The sequence below is a fragment of the Nothobranchius furzeri genome, chromosome 19 (assembly GCF_043380555.1).
Source record: "Nothobranchius furzeri strain GRZ-AD chromosome 19, NfurGRZ-RIMD1, whole genome shotgun sequence".
NCBI lineage: Eukaryota > Metazoa > Chordata > Actinopteri > Cyprinodontiformes > Nothobranchiidae > Nothobranchius > Nothobranchius furzeri.
Genome location: NC_091759.1, coordinates 4607516 through 4626302, shown reverse-complemented (window position 1 = coordinate 4626302; position 18787 = coordinate 4607516). Strand labels below are relative to the sequence as shown.

Genomic DNA, 18787 nt, shown 5'->3' with positions numbered 1-18787 from the left:
GCTGTTTCTTCTAAAGAAATGTGACTTTGTGCTTTTAAGCTCTGAGGTTTTCTCTCTAGTGAGCTACAGACCTGATTGTAAATCACCTGAAGGTCTGCAGGCTCGCTTTTGAAAGGTAGCATTTAGCAGACGGAGGCATTTTTGAAATTCATGCAGGCAAAATGAAAAGCAGCTCTTATTTATGATCCACTTTTATGTGATGCTGCTTGCCCTCGAACTGAAAACGTCTGTTTTAAAGGGATATTCCACCCCAAAGTGAAATTCAGTCTGCTGCTATGTTCCCCAGACTTTGATAAGTGGGGAAAAAGCATTTTGTAACCAGCCCAGTCATTCTCCTGATCTGGTAGGAGTCTGTTAGCATTAGCTTAGCCTAAACAATGTAAGTGAATGGGAACAGTTAGCATTTTGTGTGGAAAAAGTAATGAAAATGACTCACTAATGATCCTAATTTTTCTTTGTGACCTCAATAATCACATTACTGCAAATGCAGGTAACAAGAAACACGGAGGAATTACAGGAGCCGATTTAGACGTAGTACTACTTTACGACAAAACACCGCTGTAAGCCTCCGCTGCAAGGCGCAAGGACATGACGCACCAGCCCAAGACACCTCATTTGTAAAAGCCTAGTAGCCACACATTTGTGTTTACAGAAGTAGGCGTCTTCTTAAATTAGATTTTTTTAAATCTTTACTGAAAACTCACTTTTTCTCCCTGGCCTTTAACTCAATAATCTGGTTTTAGTATCAAGTCTATAGGTTTACCTCCACCCCATTGATTGCTTAATTTTACTTCTGTATATTTTTGGGTTTTTAATTGCCTGTTTTGTTTTTAGTCCTTTCTTTTTAAACCTGGTTTTAGTATTACGCCTATAGGTTTTTTTTCATCTCCATTTTATTGCCTGCATTTGTGTATTTCATGGTTTAATTGTATTTCTGGTTTTAGTTCTTCATTTTTGGTCAGCTGCATGGCTATGCAGAAACCACTTATCAAATAAAATGGTATGGTATTTAAATGCTAGCCGTTACCATTCACTTACATTGTTTATGCTAAGCTAAAGCTAACAGAACTCTTGGGAATGTGGCAACAGACTAAATTTCACTTAGGGTGTGAATATCCCTTTAAAACAGCCCGAGAGTCAAATGAGCGGCGCCCTCTGATGGCTTTGAACCGTTACTGTTGTGTAGAAATGTGTACATTCTAGTTTCTCCATCCTGCAGGGAGTGAAGGGTTCGAGGTGAGAAGCCATTTTAAGCCTTTGTGTTTGTGTCACAAACGAACAAGGCTTTCAAAGATGCTGCACGTCGCTCGTCTTTCATTCCTCATCAGTGTTTTATGAAGCTTCGTCACCTCCTGAGTTGGAAAGCTAAACTTGATTTAGGCTTTATTTTGTCAGGGAACAAAACCTTCATTTGTTTTTCAAGCTTACTGGCAAAATGTTTTTTTATTTTAATAGGAAACAAGGTAAATGTCACGTTCAGAATGACTTTATTCCAGATTTTAAATGTCACTCAGAGCTTTTCTCTGCTCTCTCTCAGGAAGTGATTCATACGTGTTTGTTTTAGGGATGCACCGATCAGGTTTTTTGCTGCCGATCACCGATACCGATATCAAAGAATGCTGATCACCGATACCGATCACGTGGATTGGCCAGAAATTTTCTACAACATTATAATGAGTGCTACAAACTACATAATCTGGGAATAAAGGAAATGCAACCTAATCTAAAATGGTCTGTATTAGGTTGTCACGGTGTGAAAATTTAACCTCACGGTTATTGTGACCAAAGTCACCACGGTTTTCGGTATTATCGCAATATTTTTTTTAACGTGCTACATTTTCATACAATTAAATAAACCCTGTATGTCAGGAAATATTGTCCTCAGTTTGTGTCTAAATATTGCCTAAAATGTGTTACTTTGTAATCATGTTGTTTATTTGTTTACATTTTTTCCCTTTAGTCTTTAAAATAGCAATATTTGCCCATAACTTCTTATTTTTTGTCTGTTTGATGTCATCATTTTAAAAATATTAGATCAGATGATACTCAGTACTCAAGTAGCCTTCTAATCAGATACTTTTTACCCTTACTTGAGTAATAAACCCTATATCAGGAAAATATTGTCCTCGGTTTGTGTCCTTCCTGTGAGCTTTGCAGATGTGGGAAAATGTCATCAGGTAGTAATCATTGTTAAATTCATAATTATTCTCGGAGAGAGACCAACTCTTATCTGCCCCTGGGAGCCCCGTAATGCATAGCGTCATTTCAACATGGGGGTGTCCGCGACACGGTTTATATGCAGGTAGCGGCGCTGCGGCTGCTTTATATAGCGACTCGTTGCATTCTCCCTCAACCCAAATCCTCGGATCACGCATTTTAGCTAAAGCGCTAACGTTAGCTTGCCTTGCGTTGACTGTAGAGTTGTGGGTGATGGTCACGCAGATGTGTCATGAGATTTGAAGCGTCTCCGTCTCCACCTCTGGCCATTATTTCAGCTTTAGCTTCAAGAAAGTTTTGGTTGTAAACATCAAAGCGCGCATGTGCCGACGGCAACTTCAGCAGATGATACGGTGGCTGGTAAGGGTCACCGCGCCTACACCGCAGCCACGGTAATCCACCGAGATAATATAGTTTTTTTAAAAACAAGACGGTTATTATTATTGTCAACTTTTTTTACCGGGGTTTACCGCTACCCGGTTACCGTGACGACCCTACCTGATCGGTCTGCTTTGATCTATTTTGAAAACTCCGATCAAAACCGATAGGGGCGCTATCGGCCGATTACGATCAAATGCCGAACCATCGGTGCATCCGTAGTTTGTTTGATTCGTTCTATTGATCACTGACTGCCCTTTTTTCCGGGTAAATATTTGAGGTGGTCTTTACTTTTGTTTATTAAAGACATGATTGTTCTTCTTGCCTTTTTTTAGGTGAGCAGACAGGGGATGGGCTTCCACGCGGGGCGCGCTGTGTGTCAAAGAGCAGAAGAGAAGGAAGAGCCCCCCGAGCATGTAAATGTCACCTAAGCTCACATCCTGCTCTTTGCTTTTCAGTTGCTTTGATGTGTAATGCGGTGGGGTGTAAAAGTCAATAGATGGGGGCTCAGAGAGCTGTACACCTTCCCATCATGTGCCTTTTTATGATCTTCAATGAAAATAATCTTTCAAACTGAACTCCAGTGGACTCTGAACTAGTTACAAACAGTGCGTGATCATTCATTTGTTGTGAAAGGCCGTGACGGAGGTTAATTTGCAGAAAATTTCAGCAGAAAGAACGAATTTCACTGCAGAGCTTCAAGTCCTGCAAGTGTGCAGACAGCACCAATTTAATAGCATTAGAAGTGGCATCAGATGACTCGAAGGAATATGAAAAGGGAAGTGCAATCAGAGCAGAGCAGAACAGTCTGACATGACGTTGGAGGCTTAACGTGGTCTCTTTAGATGAGGTGCTGAGGGGAGATGATCCCTGATTGCTCCCCGAGGAGGCGGCTGAGGTGAGATTTTCTCACGTATTAACGTACCAAATAAATGGTAAGAGCATCTTCTGAAAGTTTTCAGTTAATTTGCTGAGACAACTTTGTAAAAGGTATGTTGACTTAGGTCTAAACCTCATGGAGGAAACAACAAAGTAGAAAAATAACAAATCTTGCATGCAGCTGTTTAGTTTGTCGATTTAAGCTTTTTTAAAGGAGTACTAGAACTTAAAAACACATTTACCTTGTTGTTGTTGAACACAGGCAGCTCGGGGTGTTTAATATATCCGTCTCCGACCTGCTTATGGTTATTAATGTTAGAATGACCACGGAGAAACGGTTGCTTCTAAAGCCTAATTTTTACTCGTCTGTCAGCTCGACGAACTACTGCTAATGCTAGCATGAGTTACTGCCAATGTTAGCCTCAGCTACTGCTAATGTCCTAATTGGATGAGAGAAAAACAACAAAGATCACGACTTCCACCAATCTTTCCTTTCTAGGGGTTTATTATGGGGTTATGTTTGGCAATGTAAAAGCTCAATCGGGGGGAAAAAAACTTATTCTAGGACATTTTTTTAAGATTCTTTATTTTCTGTTTGTTTGCAAAACAACCTGTAATATAAAACTAATGCTTCAGGATTTTAATGTTAAAAAGTGACAATACTACAGCAAAAGCTCTTCAGATCTGGAGATTAAGGTTGAGTTATAATAATAATAATAATAATGCGTTGAACTTACATAGCGCTTTTCTAGACACCCAAAGACGCTTTCACACACTCTCACATTCACACACTGCTAGTGATGGTAAGCTACTTGTAGCCACAGCCACCCTGGGGAGATCTGTCAGAGGCGAGGCTGCCATTTGGCGCCGTCGGCCCCTCTGACCACCACTAACACAGGCAAGTTGGGTGAAGTGTCTTGCCCAAGGACACAACAGCAGGATACCCCTGGCGGGAGCTGGAATCAAACCCGTGACCCTCCGATCATGAGGCAACCCGCTCTACCCCCTGAGCTACTGCTGCCCCAAACATACTTCCCCAAACTTTATAAAACATAAATGATTCAAGGCTAGGAAGTTACTTAACTCATTCACTGCCAATGTTGACTAAAGTCGTCATTTGCATTTTTTTACTGTGTGGGCGTCGGAACAAGCCCCCGCACCTTGAGAACAAACATCTCAGCTCTGAAGCCGATCTTCATCCGCATACGTCACACGTCACGTGACCAGGAAGCAGAAAATCCATGTGTTAGGAGATCGTTTTGGGCCGCTGCTGTAAAAAAAAAGTGAGGCGCGAACCGGAAAAGCTTCTGCGATCACAATTCGACAACGGATTATGAAAGAACGGATAACGCTCGAAACCCGCGGATTCTTCCTGATGTAAGAGGTGAGTCTCCGCTTTGTTTTGTAAGTTTTGGCGTTGACATCATCCTAGCGCGCAACTTTCTGTGACTCTTAAAAAAAAAACAACACTGAAAAACGCTGGCAGCGAAGGGCTTTACTGATCAGGAAACGGCTGGCAGTGAATGAGTTAATATGGCGTTAAAAATATCTTTAATTTAAGAACAAATCAGAAAACCCCCATTAAAGTTGCATTATGTAGAAATGAAGTAAAAATGACATTCTGTGGTAAAACTTGATTACTGCAACCACTTTAAAGAGCAAGTCACCCCCTGCCAGATTCTTACTCAACTCCCACTTCCTGTTTGAAAAATACAACAAATGCTGTTGCCTAGCAGACCGAGAGGGCGGAGCCACTAACAAATACACACACTCACGACATTGTGACATCATAATGTACCATCTAACATCATAGTGCACCTCTTAGCCAATAGCGATGGCAGATTTAAATTCAAATGCAGTGCAAAGTTTTTGCCTGACGACGCTGACAGTTTTAGGCAGATTATTTAAATTTTAACTAAGATTAACTAAAGTGCCAAATTATTGACTGAACGTGTCTACAGAGCCATTAGACACTCATTTATATAGTTTATCAACAAAAAAAAGTTGATTTGAGGGTGACTTGCTCTTTAAACAACTTTGGAGCTTTTTGCCGTCCACCGACAAATTACAATTATCTGCGCTGCAGCATTAGCTTGCAGGAGACACGGCAACCCCACGCTCACTGATGGTAAACAGTAGTTACGTCCCTCCTCCTTTTGTTTTGAAAGGAGAAAATTGACTATTCCCGCAGCCAGTTGGGTATGAAATATGTTTCTGTATAACCTTCCTGACAAAATGAAACATTACACTCTTTTGGGATTTTCTCACTGTAAAATTCTCACTATATTCTTACATTTTGCACCTTTAAGCTTTGAGGAGCAATAGCTCACTTTGTTTTGTAATTAACAGAAATATGTTTTTCCCTTAAAGAGCAAGTCACCCCCTACCAGAGTCTAACTCCACTCCCACTTCATGTTTGAAAAATGCAACAAATGCTGTTGCCTGGCAGACCGAGAGGGCGGAGCTGCTAACAAATACACAAACACACAGGCTCACGACAGCATTGTGACATCATAATGTACCAGTTTACATCATAGCATACCTCTTAGCCAATAGCAGTGGCAGATTTAAATTAAAATACAGTGCAGAGTTTTTACCTGACAACGGCACAACACTGCCAGTTTTAGGCAGAATATTTAAATTTTAGCCAAGATGCACTGAAGTGCCAAATTATTGACGACACGTGTCTGCAGCACGATTAGACACTCGTTTATTTAGTTTATGAGCAAAAAAAAAGTTTATTTGGGGGTGACTTGCTCTTTAAGTAAAAAAAAAAACACATTTTACAAACATCTGATAAAAACATCTCAACTCTCAGAAGTTTTATCCACTGGAAATGCTGCAACTTTTCTAGTTGATATTTTTCTTTAGAGCCTTTAGATAAAAATCCCCCAAATATCCACAGATGAAAATGCAGCCAACATCGAATGTTCTCATAAGGCTTACATTCCCTCTTCAGTAGAGGTTTTATTTCCTGCACACTTCATTGTTTTTGGTGGTTGTTGTGACAGCAGAGCATCAAACACAGCTGCCATCTTTTTGTGTTCGACAGTAACCTCCTCGCATCTGCACGACAAAATCTGAGTTGCGTGTCTGAAAAGAGCCTCTCCGCCTAAGCTTTGTAAATACGGCCTAATTAGGATGTGGAGTGCGCTCTAAAGCCTGCTATATCAAAGGTTACAGAATCACTATTTCCCCTGATTGTGTAACCCGTATGAATTAACACTAATGCATTATGCATCATTAGAGAAAGACGCCTTATGTTGTGCTTTTTGTTGTCTGTGGCTGAAGTGATATTAGCTGATGGTTTGTGTTTATAGAAACAGGGTTTGGTGGAATTATGTTATTCAATCACATGTGATTAGTAAATGGATGCTGCACAATTACACCGGAGTTATTTTGTTTTATCGCCAGCTAGTTGGTGGCTTTTAATGGTGTTATTTCCCTAACTAATCATGTCTTCTGTGTACGTAGAAGAGCACAATTAGTTTGTTTTAATAGATTCGTGTTTCGTGCGTTAAGGGTGAGTTCAGGCTGCAGATGGAAGCTCAGCGAATCAGCCTGTCTCAGATCCACGCCGCTCAGCTGGAGCTGCTGCAGGAAGAGGCCGACTCCTGCACGCGCTCTCTGGAGGTGAAACTCCAGGACCTGAGAGACCGAAGCCACCGAGGTAAAGCCGGCCTGGTGGTTTCATGTGGGTTTCTAGATGTGGTAAAAGATGTTTGAGTAACTTTCTTTTTCGCTCAGATGAACAAAACATCTTCAAATACCAGAGCGTGATGGAAGCTGTGTCCGAGGAATGCAGCGAGATTGTTCGGGTAATTTTTAGATAAAATAAGTTTTTGTAAAGAAGTTTTCGTGTTTTATTATTTGCTTGTAACCTTGTTGTTTCCTCTGTTTTTTAGTCTTTTCAGAAGATTCTTGGCAAAGAGTTTTTGGAGAGCGTTGATGCAGCCGGCCCCTCGGTTATTTCTGCAGAAAGAGAAGCAGCTAGTGAATCCGTCTCTGTTGTTCTGGAGGCCAAAGGTACACGACTGCAATAAAGATTAAAGGGGACATATGATGACTTTTTTCTTAAGTTTAAATTGTTCTAACTCTCTCTCACATAAAGCAATTTTAGCTGTTTTATTCTTGACTGTTTCAGTACCTTCCAGAATGATCTGTTTTAAGGCTCTGTAACTTTAAGAAAAGCAAGCTTTTGCAGTCCACGCCCACCCACCTCCTGCTCAGGCTGCTATAAGCTGAGATATCTGCAAGGTGCTCGGAGTAGAGCTGCTGCTCCTCTCCTCCACGCGAGAGGTGTTTCTATTCTGATTTCCTCTTTTGTGACATCACAAACGGGGACTTTTTTAAATGGCGTTCTTTAAAGCCATGCTATGCAACTTTTTCCTATTTTGAAATCATTGTCTTTAGCCAGTATGTGCTAAAATGACCCTTTACAGGGTTATTGAAATGTCACTCAAACCCCACCACCATCTGTGGCTAGAATATCGCACTTGCAACTTCAGAGTGCCGGCCGTAGTTAAATGGAGCTGGCCTGCCCGGAGCTGCAGTCTGCTTCCAGCATGTTTCCTGCTGTTATAGATTGTGAACACAGCTGGTTTGTTTGATTTAGTGATTAATCACTCCTGTAGAAACCAATGAAGGCTGGGGAGACATTTCAGCTGTTAGATTAAGGTGTTAAAAAGACAAACGTACAGCAAGGAGATAGGTTTCACTTTAGCTTTCACTAACGGACAGTAGGAGGTGCCAAAAGTAAGTCAGAACTGCATAGTATCCCTTTAATAATTCTGAACATATTTTTTTCACATTTGGAGTGTTTATAGCTAAAGTAGAGACCCACATGATGCAAAAGATTAATTTTGCATCATATCTTTCCTTTTAAACAAATGTTTTACCTAAAAACAAGGTTTCAGGTAAATACGATGCTTTATTTGACCATTTTATATGTATGTTTAGTGGCTTTACTTTATGTGCAAACATACATTTAGAAAACCTAAGTTATTTGTTGTTGTTTTTCTTCGTAGAGCTTTACGGGAATCTTCAGCAGGTGAGAGAGAGGATAGAGCAGGAGCACCATCGACTTTCTCAGCTCCAGGCTCTGCTGAGGGCTGATGGAAACAGGGTAAAACATCTGTAAACATCTCCATGTCTGTAAATACCAAACGTTATTTTTTTTACAAGATGCAGTAAATGGAAAAAATTTCACACAATTTGTTGCTCAAAGTGATTTGGAGGTGAAATGAGTTGAAGTTCAGGATGAGATTTATGAGTTTTATTTCTTCACCTTTTACTGCTAAGTTTTACTCTTGTGTGGAGGAAAAAAAACAACAACATTTAAAGTGTAGATTAGAGAGGAATCACAAATCTTTGTGATTTTTAGATAACTGAGCTGCAGACGGCCTACGATGAGCTGAAGACCAGCAGTGAGAAGCAGATCTCTGACCTGCAGCTGCAGCTGGACACGATGAACACCTCAGTCCCTGGTAAATCTGTCAATGAAAACCCGAGAAGCTCTGTGCTGTCTGAAGATCGTGTTTGTCTCTCTTGTTCCTCGTCTGCAGCAGAAGCATTAAATCTTCTCAGGCATTTCTGTTTCACTGTTATGTTTGTGCTGAAGACCTTGAGCTGCTGTGGCGGTAATTATTTCTCTGATTAGAGAAGAAAACTCCGTTATAGTCTTCATTGTTTCCAGACTGTCTGTTTAGCTTTTCTGGGAATAGTTTCGACATATAGTGCAGGTTTTCTCCAGTGTTTTTATTTTTGTTTTTGCTTCATTAGATGTGCAGGAGCAGGCTGGGGTATCTGCCTCCCCCTCAGTGGACCTGCTGACGCTGAGGGCCGAGGCTCAGGAGAAGCAGCGCCAACTGGAGGAGAGTCACCAACAGGACATGGAGCGTCTCAGAGCTCACTACCAGCACCAGGCTGCAGAAACCGAGGAGAGATACTCTACAGAGCTCTTCATACTGCAGCAGCGACTGCAAGAGGTCGCAGGACAAAAGACCTACTACAGGTGATGCTTCATAAAAGCATGCACATTCACAGCTTTCTAGTCATAGTTAGACCCAAGTTGGTTAACATTTCTAGCTTCAAAGCTAATCTAGTAACTTTTATCCTCTTATTAGAAGAATCAAATTGATAAAAATTGTAATTTTTGATTCAGTAAAATTAGATCTAAAATGTCCAGAGAGCCACTTTTAGACCCCCTGCCGCCCTTTCTCTTGCATCAACCTGTTCCATCAGCCTTTAACGTCACATCCAGTGAGATGAGACAACAGTGTGAGCAGTGACTGAGATGAATGATTAATTGGGCCAAAGATGACTTCAAACAGATGCTAGTGTGTACTTCCTGTGCTCTGTGGCACAAGCCAAGTACACGTCCTAGTTCAGGTGACAGTTGAGTCTAACTGATGAAGTATTCGGCGGTGAAGGCCATGCTTTTTGTTAGCGCACAAACCTGTAAAAGTATCTTCCAAACTTCTTCAGAAAGCTTCCTTGTTGACGATAGGTCTGAAAATACTGCAAGAAAAACCATAAACAATGCTTAAAACTTTTAACAGGCAATAAAAATGAGCCCTTATACGGTCTATTCTGCTGAAATCTTAGGACAACGTATGCAGTTCTGCAGAGGAGGGAGGAATATTGAGGGAAAACGTGTTTTGATGAAACGTGTAGAACAGGGATTGGCAATCCGCGGCTCTGGAGCCGCATGCGGCTCTTTGATCCAACTGATGCGGCTCGCTATGCTTGTAAAAAAAAAAAGAATGAATATTTAATTAAAATGTGTTTTATTTTACTGCATTAAGTTAATAAGTGGCAAGTTTCTCTGAGAGACGGGGTTTAGAACACACTCACTTCAGTGAGAGGAATCTTCTCGCATGCGCTCTGGTTCTGCGACGCGCTCCAAGCCCCTCTCCACATCTTCAGCTCGCCGTCCACCTCGCGTACGCGCCGACGGTGAGCTGCACTGAGCACGGCGTCCAGTGTAATGCTCAGATGTTCCGACGGGAATCGTTTCTTGATTGTTTCAGCTACCTCTGCGATGTGCGTAATGGTTAAAATGTCGGCGCGTCTGCACGCTTCGACGTTCAGAATGACCAACAGCCTCGAGGTTTCTCCGTGAAAATAAACGGTCAAATACGGGACATGTCCGTTCAGTACGAACCCTGCCATTTAACTACTTTGCCTTCTTGTGATGATTGTTGCAAAGAGAAAAAAATCAAACTTGATTAACACCAGAGCCGTGCCCTTTTCTCCGTCACTGTGAATGAGGAAGAAAACGAATTGATCGGATCCTTTTCTTACCTTTTCAACATGTAAAGTTTTGTTCTGCACAAAATTTAATTACAAACAATCCAACGAGACAGAGCCTGGATTTGTATTCTGAACAGTTTAAACGTGTTTTAGAAGGAGACGCGAGTGATGTGTAAAACATTGGCACCTGCTTGGCCAGGAGTTGCCCCGCCCACAATGCCATGGCTCCCACTTTTCTTTACTGTGGGAAAGGGGGAATAATGGCCGCCTACAGGTTGTGCAGAACAGCGCAGCCAGGTTTCTGACTGGGACCAGGAAACGGGACCACATCAGTCCGGTTCTGGCCTCCCTGCACTGGCTTCTGGTCTGTTATCGTTCACACTTTAAAGAGCAAGTCACCCCCAAATAAACTTTTTTTTTGCTGATAAACTAAATAAACGAGTGTCTAATCGTGCTGCAGACACGTGTCGTCAATAATTTGGCACTTCAGTGCATCTTAGTTCAAATTTAAATATTCTGCCTAAAACTGGCAGTGTTGTGCCGTTGTCAGGTAAAAACTCTGCACTGTATTTTAATTTAAATCTGCCACCGCTATTGGCTAAGAGGTATGCTATGATGTAAACTGGTACATTATGATGTCACAGTGCTGTCGTGAGCCTGTGTGTGTGTGTATTTGTTAGCGGCTCCGCCTTCTCGGTCTGCCAGGCAACAGCATTTGTTGCATTTTTCAAACATGAAGTGGGAGTGGAGTTAGACTCTGGTAGGGGTTGACTTGCTCTTTAAACTCCTGGTCTTTGTTTTCAATTTCTTCCAGGGTGGTGCTCCCCCCTATGTAGCCACGCTCCCAAACAGACACTCGCCATCACGCGCTCTGCGCTCCTCTGACCAAGGCCTGCTCGCTGTCCCTCGTTCTAGGTGTCGTACTCGCGAGGACCGGGCTTTCTCAGTCCTAGCTCTGTGGCACCTTCCTACCGGGTGGGTGGGCTATATTATATATCTACCAGATACAAAATCCCACCCAAGGATTACACCAGGTAAATTGAGAGCGTCTGCCAGAGATCAAAGGAATCAGCCATTAACCACCGCACTGGGGTTTATTGAAAATTCTAATTAAAACATCATTTAAAAAACCAGGTTAGGACAGTCACTTGTCAGAACTGGGCCGGAGAGTCTGCAGCCTTATCTGGACGCTGCGGGGCAGATTCCTCCTCCTTGGGGACGCTTGTCTGCCACGCTGCCGGTTTCCTCTTCCCTCGATAGCTCGCCTCCTCCTTCAAGACGCGTGTCTGCCGCACCGCCGTTTCCCTCGATCGGCCGCTTCCTCCTGCAGATCGGTCACTGGCTCGGCCGCGTCACCGCGCCACGCTGTCGTCCTCCTCTGTCGCGGGTCCACCTGTCAGTGAATTTAACGGCAGTCACTGCTCGATCACACACCGCGGGTCACACCTTGTCACAGGGCCGCTACTCACACGCCAGGGCAGAGGAATACCCTGCCCACATCTCCATGAAGCCTCGTCACAGACGATCGGTGTCTTTTCACCCAGCGATCCTCTGCTTGCTGCCGCCGTCTCCACCAAAAAACAGACGCTCCTAATCTGCCACCAGTGTAGATAATTGCTCCGGTCCGGATGTCATCTGTCCAAGCTCATCAAAATAAAATCACACACCCTCCCAGTTTCCTGGGTTCACCAAAATAAAAGCATTCCATGCACTAAACTAAGTAAAAAAGAATACACACTAAAAACACACCACACTAGAAGGAAAACCACAATAAAACAGACTTTGCCCGTATGACATCTGTCACTCTGGAACCAGTTGCCACCCTCAGTCAGGCTGTCCCCATCTCTGCCAGCCTTTAAGAGTCACCTAAAAACCCACCTCCTCCGCTTGGCATTCCCTGAACGTGTTTGAGTTCAGCCCACTTTTATGTTGATTTTATTTCCCTGCTTTCATTGGTCCCTTGTTTTACCCATTTGTCTTCTACTTTAATGTTTTACCTTTTTTGCACTATTTGAATTGCATTTATTATCGATTTATTCATCGTGTTTCACATTTCTCATGTACCGTGTTCAGCGCCTTGGGAAGGCGCTTTATAATGTTTTGGACATATTTTGATTCTAAATTAAACTTAACTGGATTATCTAAAATTATGTAACAAATAATAATAAATAACTTCACATTCATAATGAAAAATCACAGTAGTTCTAGTTGCTCCTTAGTGCTTCTGAAGACATTTAAAACTTGCGATATTTTCTACAAAACTCATAGCTTTAACTTGTTTTAACCCTGGTTTTGTGTTTTGTCCCCCAGCTTGTCCAGTGGTCCTGAGTCTTTGTCTGAGGCGATGGAGGAGGAGCTAAAGGTCTGCCTTCTATGTTTTAACCTTCCACACTCAACATCGTATGAGATGCTGTGACAGTGAGGGCGGATGGGAGGGAGGGGGGTTCAGCCTTTAGGCCAAAACGTGTCCTAAATCTCCAGAGGGACCTATATCTAACGGTCAGAAGGATCAGACATTACATAAGAGTTTTGTGACCAGGCGGACGGATTCTAGGCCTGGTGGTTGGATGAAAGGAGGATTCTGTCTTGCTTGAATGAACTCTCCTCTATTTAAGCCATCTCTCTAACTTCTATACTCTCGTAGTTTGTCAGATAGTCGCCCGCTCCATCCTGACAGAATTCATCTCCAAGCTCTCTGATCTGCACCCAGAGAGAGAGAGAGACCATGGAGGGGTTAGGGAGAAATAGCAAGACATGATGTCGACTTGTGATTTTTTTTTCTTAACGATACGAGAAAAATGACAGTGAGGCGGATATAATGAGACGCTTCATTATTTTTGAGAGGTAAGAGGAGCAAAGTGTTGGTGAGAGGGCTTTTAGGACATCTCTTCATTAAGCAGCCTTTCATTGTTAGCACACATTAATTTTGTGCACATTTATTTTTATAATTTGCACTTTTTTTGCTCCCGATCTCCTCAGGACTTGTCAGAAGGAGGCGTGGAGTCGCCCTTGCCTCCTAGCCCCTCTGGCCTGACAGCACAGCTGCAGGCGCTGAAGAAAGCCCTCTTCCACAAGTACGCCCAAGAAGTAGGCGCGCTCAGAGAGCAGCACAGTAGTGAGCTGAGGAGACTGAGGGAGGAAAGGGAGCAGGAGAGAAGACTGGAGCATCAGAAAGACGGAGGAAAGAGAACGCTGGATCACAACAGTGATTTCGGAGCTGAAAACTCCTCCGGGAGCTTCGCCGTCTCCAGATCACTCCACATGGAGGAGGACCATCAGGAGAGGGTGGAGGAGGAAGTTGCAAAGGTAGCAGAGTTTGAAATCCTTGATTCTGTTGATTTACACTAAACTGGTGGTCAAGCCAGATGGATCTTAATGGGGTGGATTATTCATGTTTGGTTTAAAAACCGGTTTTGACGGGGAACGGCAAAGTCACAAAACCATTTATTGTGTTTGATCTCAAAATAGAAATATTTCTGCTCCTGCTTCCTGACAGGCCATCGTTCAGATGTCTGTGGAGTTCGCGCAGCAGACCGAGCTGGCCCGTATCGACAAACGCGCCCGGCAGACCAGCACCTCCATGCAGACCCATCTGAACGAAGACCAAACGGGGTACGGGGAGCTGGAGGAGCAGACACCAAGGACTTCTCCCACGGCAGGAGCCGGGCCAGAGGAAGAGGAGCGGCGAAGATTGGAAAGAGAACTAGAGCAGAAGAACGCTGAGATCAGGAAGTTAAAGGAGAAGCTGCAGAAAAGTGAACCTGAGCAGGTCGGTGTTTCACTGAGGTGTTGCTTCATACTTCACCGTCAGTCCACAGATTTCTTTATTCCAGTTGACGGACTCTATTCTGCTGTGTCATTATTTTTCACGTGGAGTGTCGCAGTGCGGGTTCTGGATCAGTTCAAACGGATTCTGTGTCATATGATCTGAAGACTTCGGCTAAGAGCTTTAGCTTAGCGTTATATTTAATACACTTACATCTGATTTAAGGTTTCAATAATTAGTTTGTAGAAAAGTTATAATCAGACAGTTTTTTCAGCCGCCATACAAAATATTATATAAGTTGATTTGTAAAGGAATTTCAATTAATAATTGTATTGTAAAGTTGGATAAAAGTTCAAATTTGATGACATTTTCACCATGTTCACCAGCATTTTCCTGTAAAATGACACTAAAACAAATGAGATAATGCACCATCCGCCCTGCTCTGACTCTTTACAAACATTTAAGCTTTATTTCTATCATACTTGTCACAAAATCTCAACAAAACCGAAGTAAATGGAAGTGAACACAAACTGAAACCTTTTTCTTTATGCTGTGAATTATTTGGCTTTTAGGCATGTTTTATATTCAAATCAGAGTTTTCTGGGGCTTTGACAGTCGCTGTGTTGAGGGTCTGATGCTGCACGCAGCTGCATTGATTCTGCACATCCAGCAGGTGGAGCTGCTGCCTCTGCTGCTCTCTTCCCTCAGGTGCACCTGTTGCCATAGCAGCACAAAGATAGCAGTGTTTCTCTCTGCAGTGAAGTGTGTGTGTGCTTGTTAAGAGGCAGCGTTTGTATGAGCGCGTACTGTTCCTTATTTGAATTCACTTTCCAAATAGTCACACATTATGCTGCGCCGTTGAGTTTTCAGCAGCCCGCAACTTTGCAATGACGGGGCTGCTGTCTGTGTTCTCCCTGCTGCCTGTCCAGGCTTTAAGGAGGGACGACGAAGGCGGACAGTTAGGGGAGGGGGACGATGCACAACTTGAAACACTAACTGGAGGACCCAGACTAACCCTTCAGGATGGTGATCTTTCTGAGAAAGATACTGAAAGGTACCAGGATGTACATTTTTACAGAACTCTCAAACGCACGCCTAGCCCTACGTACGTTTTTAGGGTGTACGTTTTGCTTGTTTGCAGGAGTTTGTTGCGTAGAGCCAACAAAAAGCTCAGCCAGGTGCTGGTCGACGTCCTGAAGACAACCGCAGCTGCAGAAAAAACTTTGGGCCTCCACATGCAAAGTTTGCACGACTCTTCTGCTGGATTGCAGCTTCCACCCTTCGCCGTGCAGACAGACAACTCAGAGCAGCAGAAACGTTATTCTGCAGGTAAGTAACAAAGATCTACAAATAATCTGGGTTAAAGTCACAGAAACGAGTTAAACTTCTAAAAACATCTAGGAGTTTAACATTTGCCTTTTTTTATTAAGTGAAAACTATTTTACAATGAAGTATATAAAATAATAGAAGATGAAATAAATAATCCAGATTATCTGAGTTTAAATTTTTTTGATTGTCTGACATTAACTCATTCACTGCCAGCCGTTTCCTGATCGCTAACGGTCTTCGCTGCCAGCGTTTCTCACAGTTTTTACTGTTTTTTTAAGAGTCACGGAACGTTGCGCGCTAGCATGATGTCGATGCCAAAACAACCAAAACAAAGAGGAGACCCACCTCTTACATCAGGAAGAGTCCGTGTGTTTCTAGCGTTATCCGTTCTTTCATAATCCGTGGTCGAATTGTGATCGGCAGACGCTTTTCCGGTTCGCGCCTCACATTTTTTACAGGAACGGCCCAAAACGATCTCCAAACACATGGATGCGTTGCTTCCTGATCATGTGATCTGTGACGTATACGGATGAAGATCGGCTTCAGGGCTGAGATGTTTGTTCTCTCAGCGCGGGGGCTCGTTCCGATGCTCAAACACTAAAAAAAATGCAAATGACGACTTTAGTCGTCATTGGCAGTGAATGAGTTAAATACCAACAATTTTTATCTGTATATGAATTAACCTGGACAGATAATCCCACAAATTTTATTTCAGAAAAAAGCACCAAAAAGATCCTCATGCTTCCCTGCTGATGTTTTAGTACCTCTATTCATTCTCCAAATAATCCAAATTTATGGCTCGTTTATTAATACTTGATATTTTAAGATGATGCTAATATGTCATTAACACGTTTCCAAACTTTGCATTTTCTCATTTCCGCTCATTCGTGGATAAAAAAGCACCTCATGGCTAGTTTTATCACATACATAAATGCAAATGGTGCCATGTATTTGTGCAGTGGAGGTTTTATCTAATCCGCATGTAAATACATTTGAGATAGTTTGGTTGTCGGGTTCCTGTTACACAAAAAGAGCATGAAATGCAGAAGAGCTGCTGATTCTAACCAGTGAGGCAATATCGGTATTTTAGTGGGTTATTAATGCATTTATTAATAATCATGGAAGTTTCTCTGGATTAGTTTTATGTGCAATTGAGCCACTGAGTGAAAAAAATGGTAAATAACACCAAAAAAGGCTTTAAAAATTATAATGTATAAAAATATTTCAGTAATATGAAATTAAATATAAGTTGAAATGAGTTTTTCTGCCATGTGTTGCTGCAGAAAGCTACCAAAGCAGCGAGACGAGTGCCGACAGCGCAAGCATCCGGGCTGGAGAGCTGGAGGCCGACGAGGGTCTGGAGATGTCCCAACATCTGATGGACAGCCGTCTCCTCAGTGCGGAGCTGCAACTCCAGAACGAGGAATATTTTATGGGCATCAGCAACCGGCTTCAGACAGCTCTGGAGAAGATGTTGATGGCCATCACAGACTCAACCAACCAGGTAAAAGAAGATTAATTGTTTGCATTTACTCAGAGAATCAAGAGCAACGCCTTCCTGCGGTGTCCGTAAGGGCGCACAGGGTTGGTTAGCGTTCCTCCCGAGATATGTATATAAACACGTGTTTCTATGGTTCCTCCTACGTCCGTCACAGCGGTGGGTGGGGTTTGAGCGGGTGAGTTTGACCGACTTCCGGGGAGGTTTGTTTAAGATGAACGGCTCTCTACAGGGACTCGGCTCTCATCGTTCACTTTGAAAACCCGTTCAAAAGATTCCATTCGTTCGTGAACGTCACATCACTACAGCAAACAGATCAGCAGTTTAGCTGGAAGACAGCAAAAGGAGACACGCGGCCGGAGTCGTGACGCCAAAGTGAGAGTTTTAAAAACAAAGCTTCCTCTTTGTGGACGATGATCTGGGTCATGAACTGACACTAAAACTAAGTGTTTTCAGCTTTGTTTTGGTTAGTGGTCTGCTCAGTGATGTATGCTTCGGGAGGTGCGCTCATGATGCAGCGTGTCCTGCAGGAGAGACGTTGTGCAGTATGGCTCACAGAAATCTTGCGCCGTACAGTGTGACACCGTTATTGAGTTCTCACAGTGTGACATGAACAATCCTGTGCGACGGCCAAAAATCGCACAGTGTGATCCGGGCTTAAAACATTTTGAGTGGTCAGAAAGACTAGAATTACATGTAATATTTAAGAAATGTATTTAATAATTGATATAATTAAATTTAATATAGTAGACCAGAAATTGGAGTTTTTCCATTTATGTTTGGTGTTTTATGCCAGTTATTGTTCACAAAACTTTTTTTTTTTTAAGTAAAAAGGGAAATTTTTTAAATCCAAAAATAAGTGACTTGACTCATTGACTTCCTATCTCTGGCTCGTTCAAAGGCAGTTCGAAATCTGGGTGTTGTGATTGATGAACACCTGACCTTTAAAGATCATGTTGCTTCTGTTGCTCGTTCATGCCGCTTTGCGCTGTATAACATACGAAAGATCAGACCATGCCTAACACAACATGCCACCCAGCTCCTGGTGCAATCTACTGTCATCTCCCGCCTCGATTACTGCAATGCCCTTCTAACTGGTCTTCCAGGCTGTACTGTGCCTCTTCAAATGGTCCAGAACACAGCGGCGCGTCTGGTCTTCAATCAGCCAAAAAGAGCACACGTCACCCCTCTGTTCATTGAGCTCCACTGGCTACCGCTAGCAGCACGCATCAAATTGAAATTGCTAACACTAGCATACAAAGTCCGAGTCATCTACCTGAATCCTCTTGCAAAGGCTTACGTCTCGGCCCGGCCGCTCCGGTCATCACAGGATTGTCGGCTAGCAGTGCCTACACCACGCTCAGGACAATCCAGACTCTTCTCATGCATCGTTCCACAAATGTGGAATGATCTACCAAGCACTACAAGAACAGGAGCTTCCTTTTCGACTTTCAAGAAACTCCTGA

At 42.9% G+C, this 18787-nt stretch overlaps 1 protein-coding gene across 7 annotated transcripts in view; it reads left to right on the top strand.

The window, feature by feature from the left end:
- The window catches only part of akap9 (A kinase (PRKA) anchor protein 9), a 74434-nt gene that overhangs the window by 22791 nt on the left and 32856 nt on the right, over positions 1–18787 (top strand). For all 7 annotated transcript variants that reach the window (XM_015973622.3, XM_015973620.3, XM_054745138.2 and 4 more), the window contains 13 exons: positions 2931–3011; positions 6997–7144; positions 7222–7292; positions 7380–7500; positions 8502–8599; positions 8858–8960; positions 9256–9487; positions 13039–13090; positions 13708–14034; positions 14225–14497; positions 15424–15548; positions 15636–15823; positions 17107–17327. In XM_015973622.3, the coding sequence (XP_015829108.3) occupies positions 2931–3011; positions 6997–7144; positions 7222–7292; positions 7380–7500; positions 8502–8599; positions 8858–8960; positions 9256–9487; positions 13039–13090; positions 13708–14034; positions 14225–14497; positions 15424–15548; positions 15636–15823; positions 17107–17327 (2040 nt within the window). The remainder of the gene's footprint in view (positions 1–2930; positions 3012–6996; positions 7145–7221; positions 7293–7379; positions 7501–8501; positions 8600–8857; positions 8961–9255; positions 9488–13038; positions 13091–13707; positions 14035–14224; positions 14498–15423; positions 15549–15635; positions 15824–17106; positions 17328–18787) is intronic.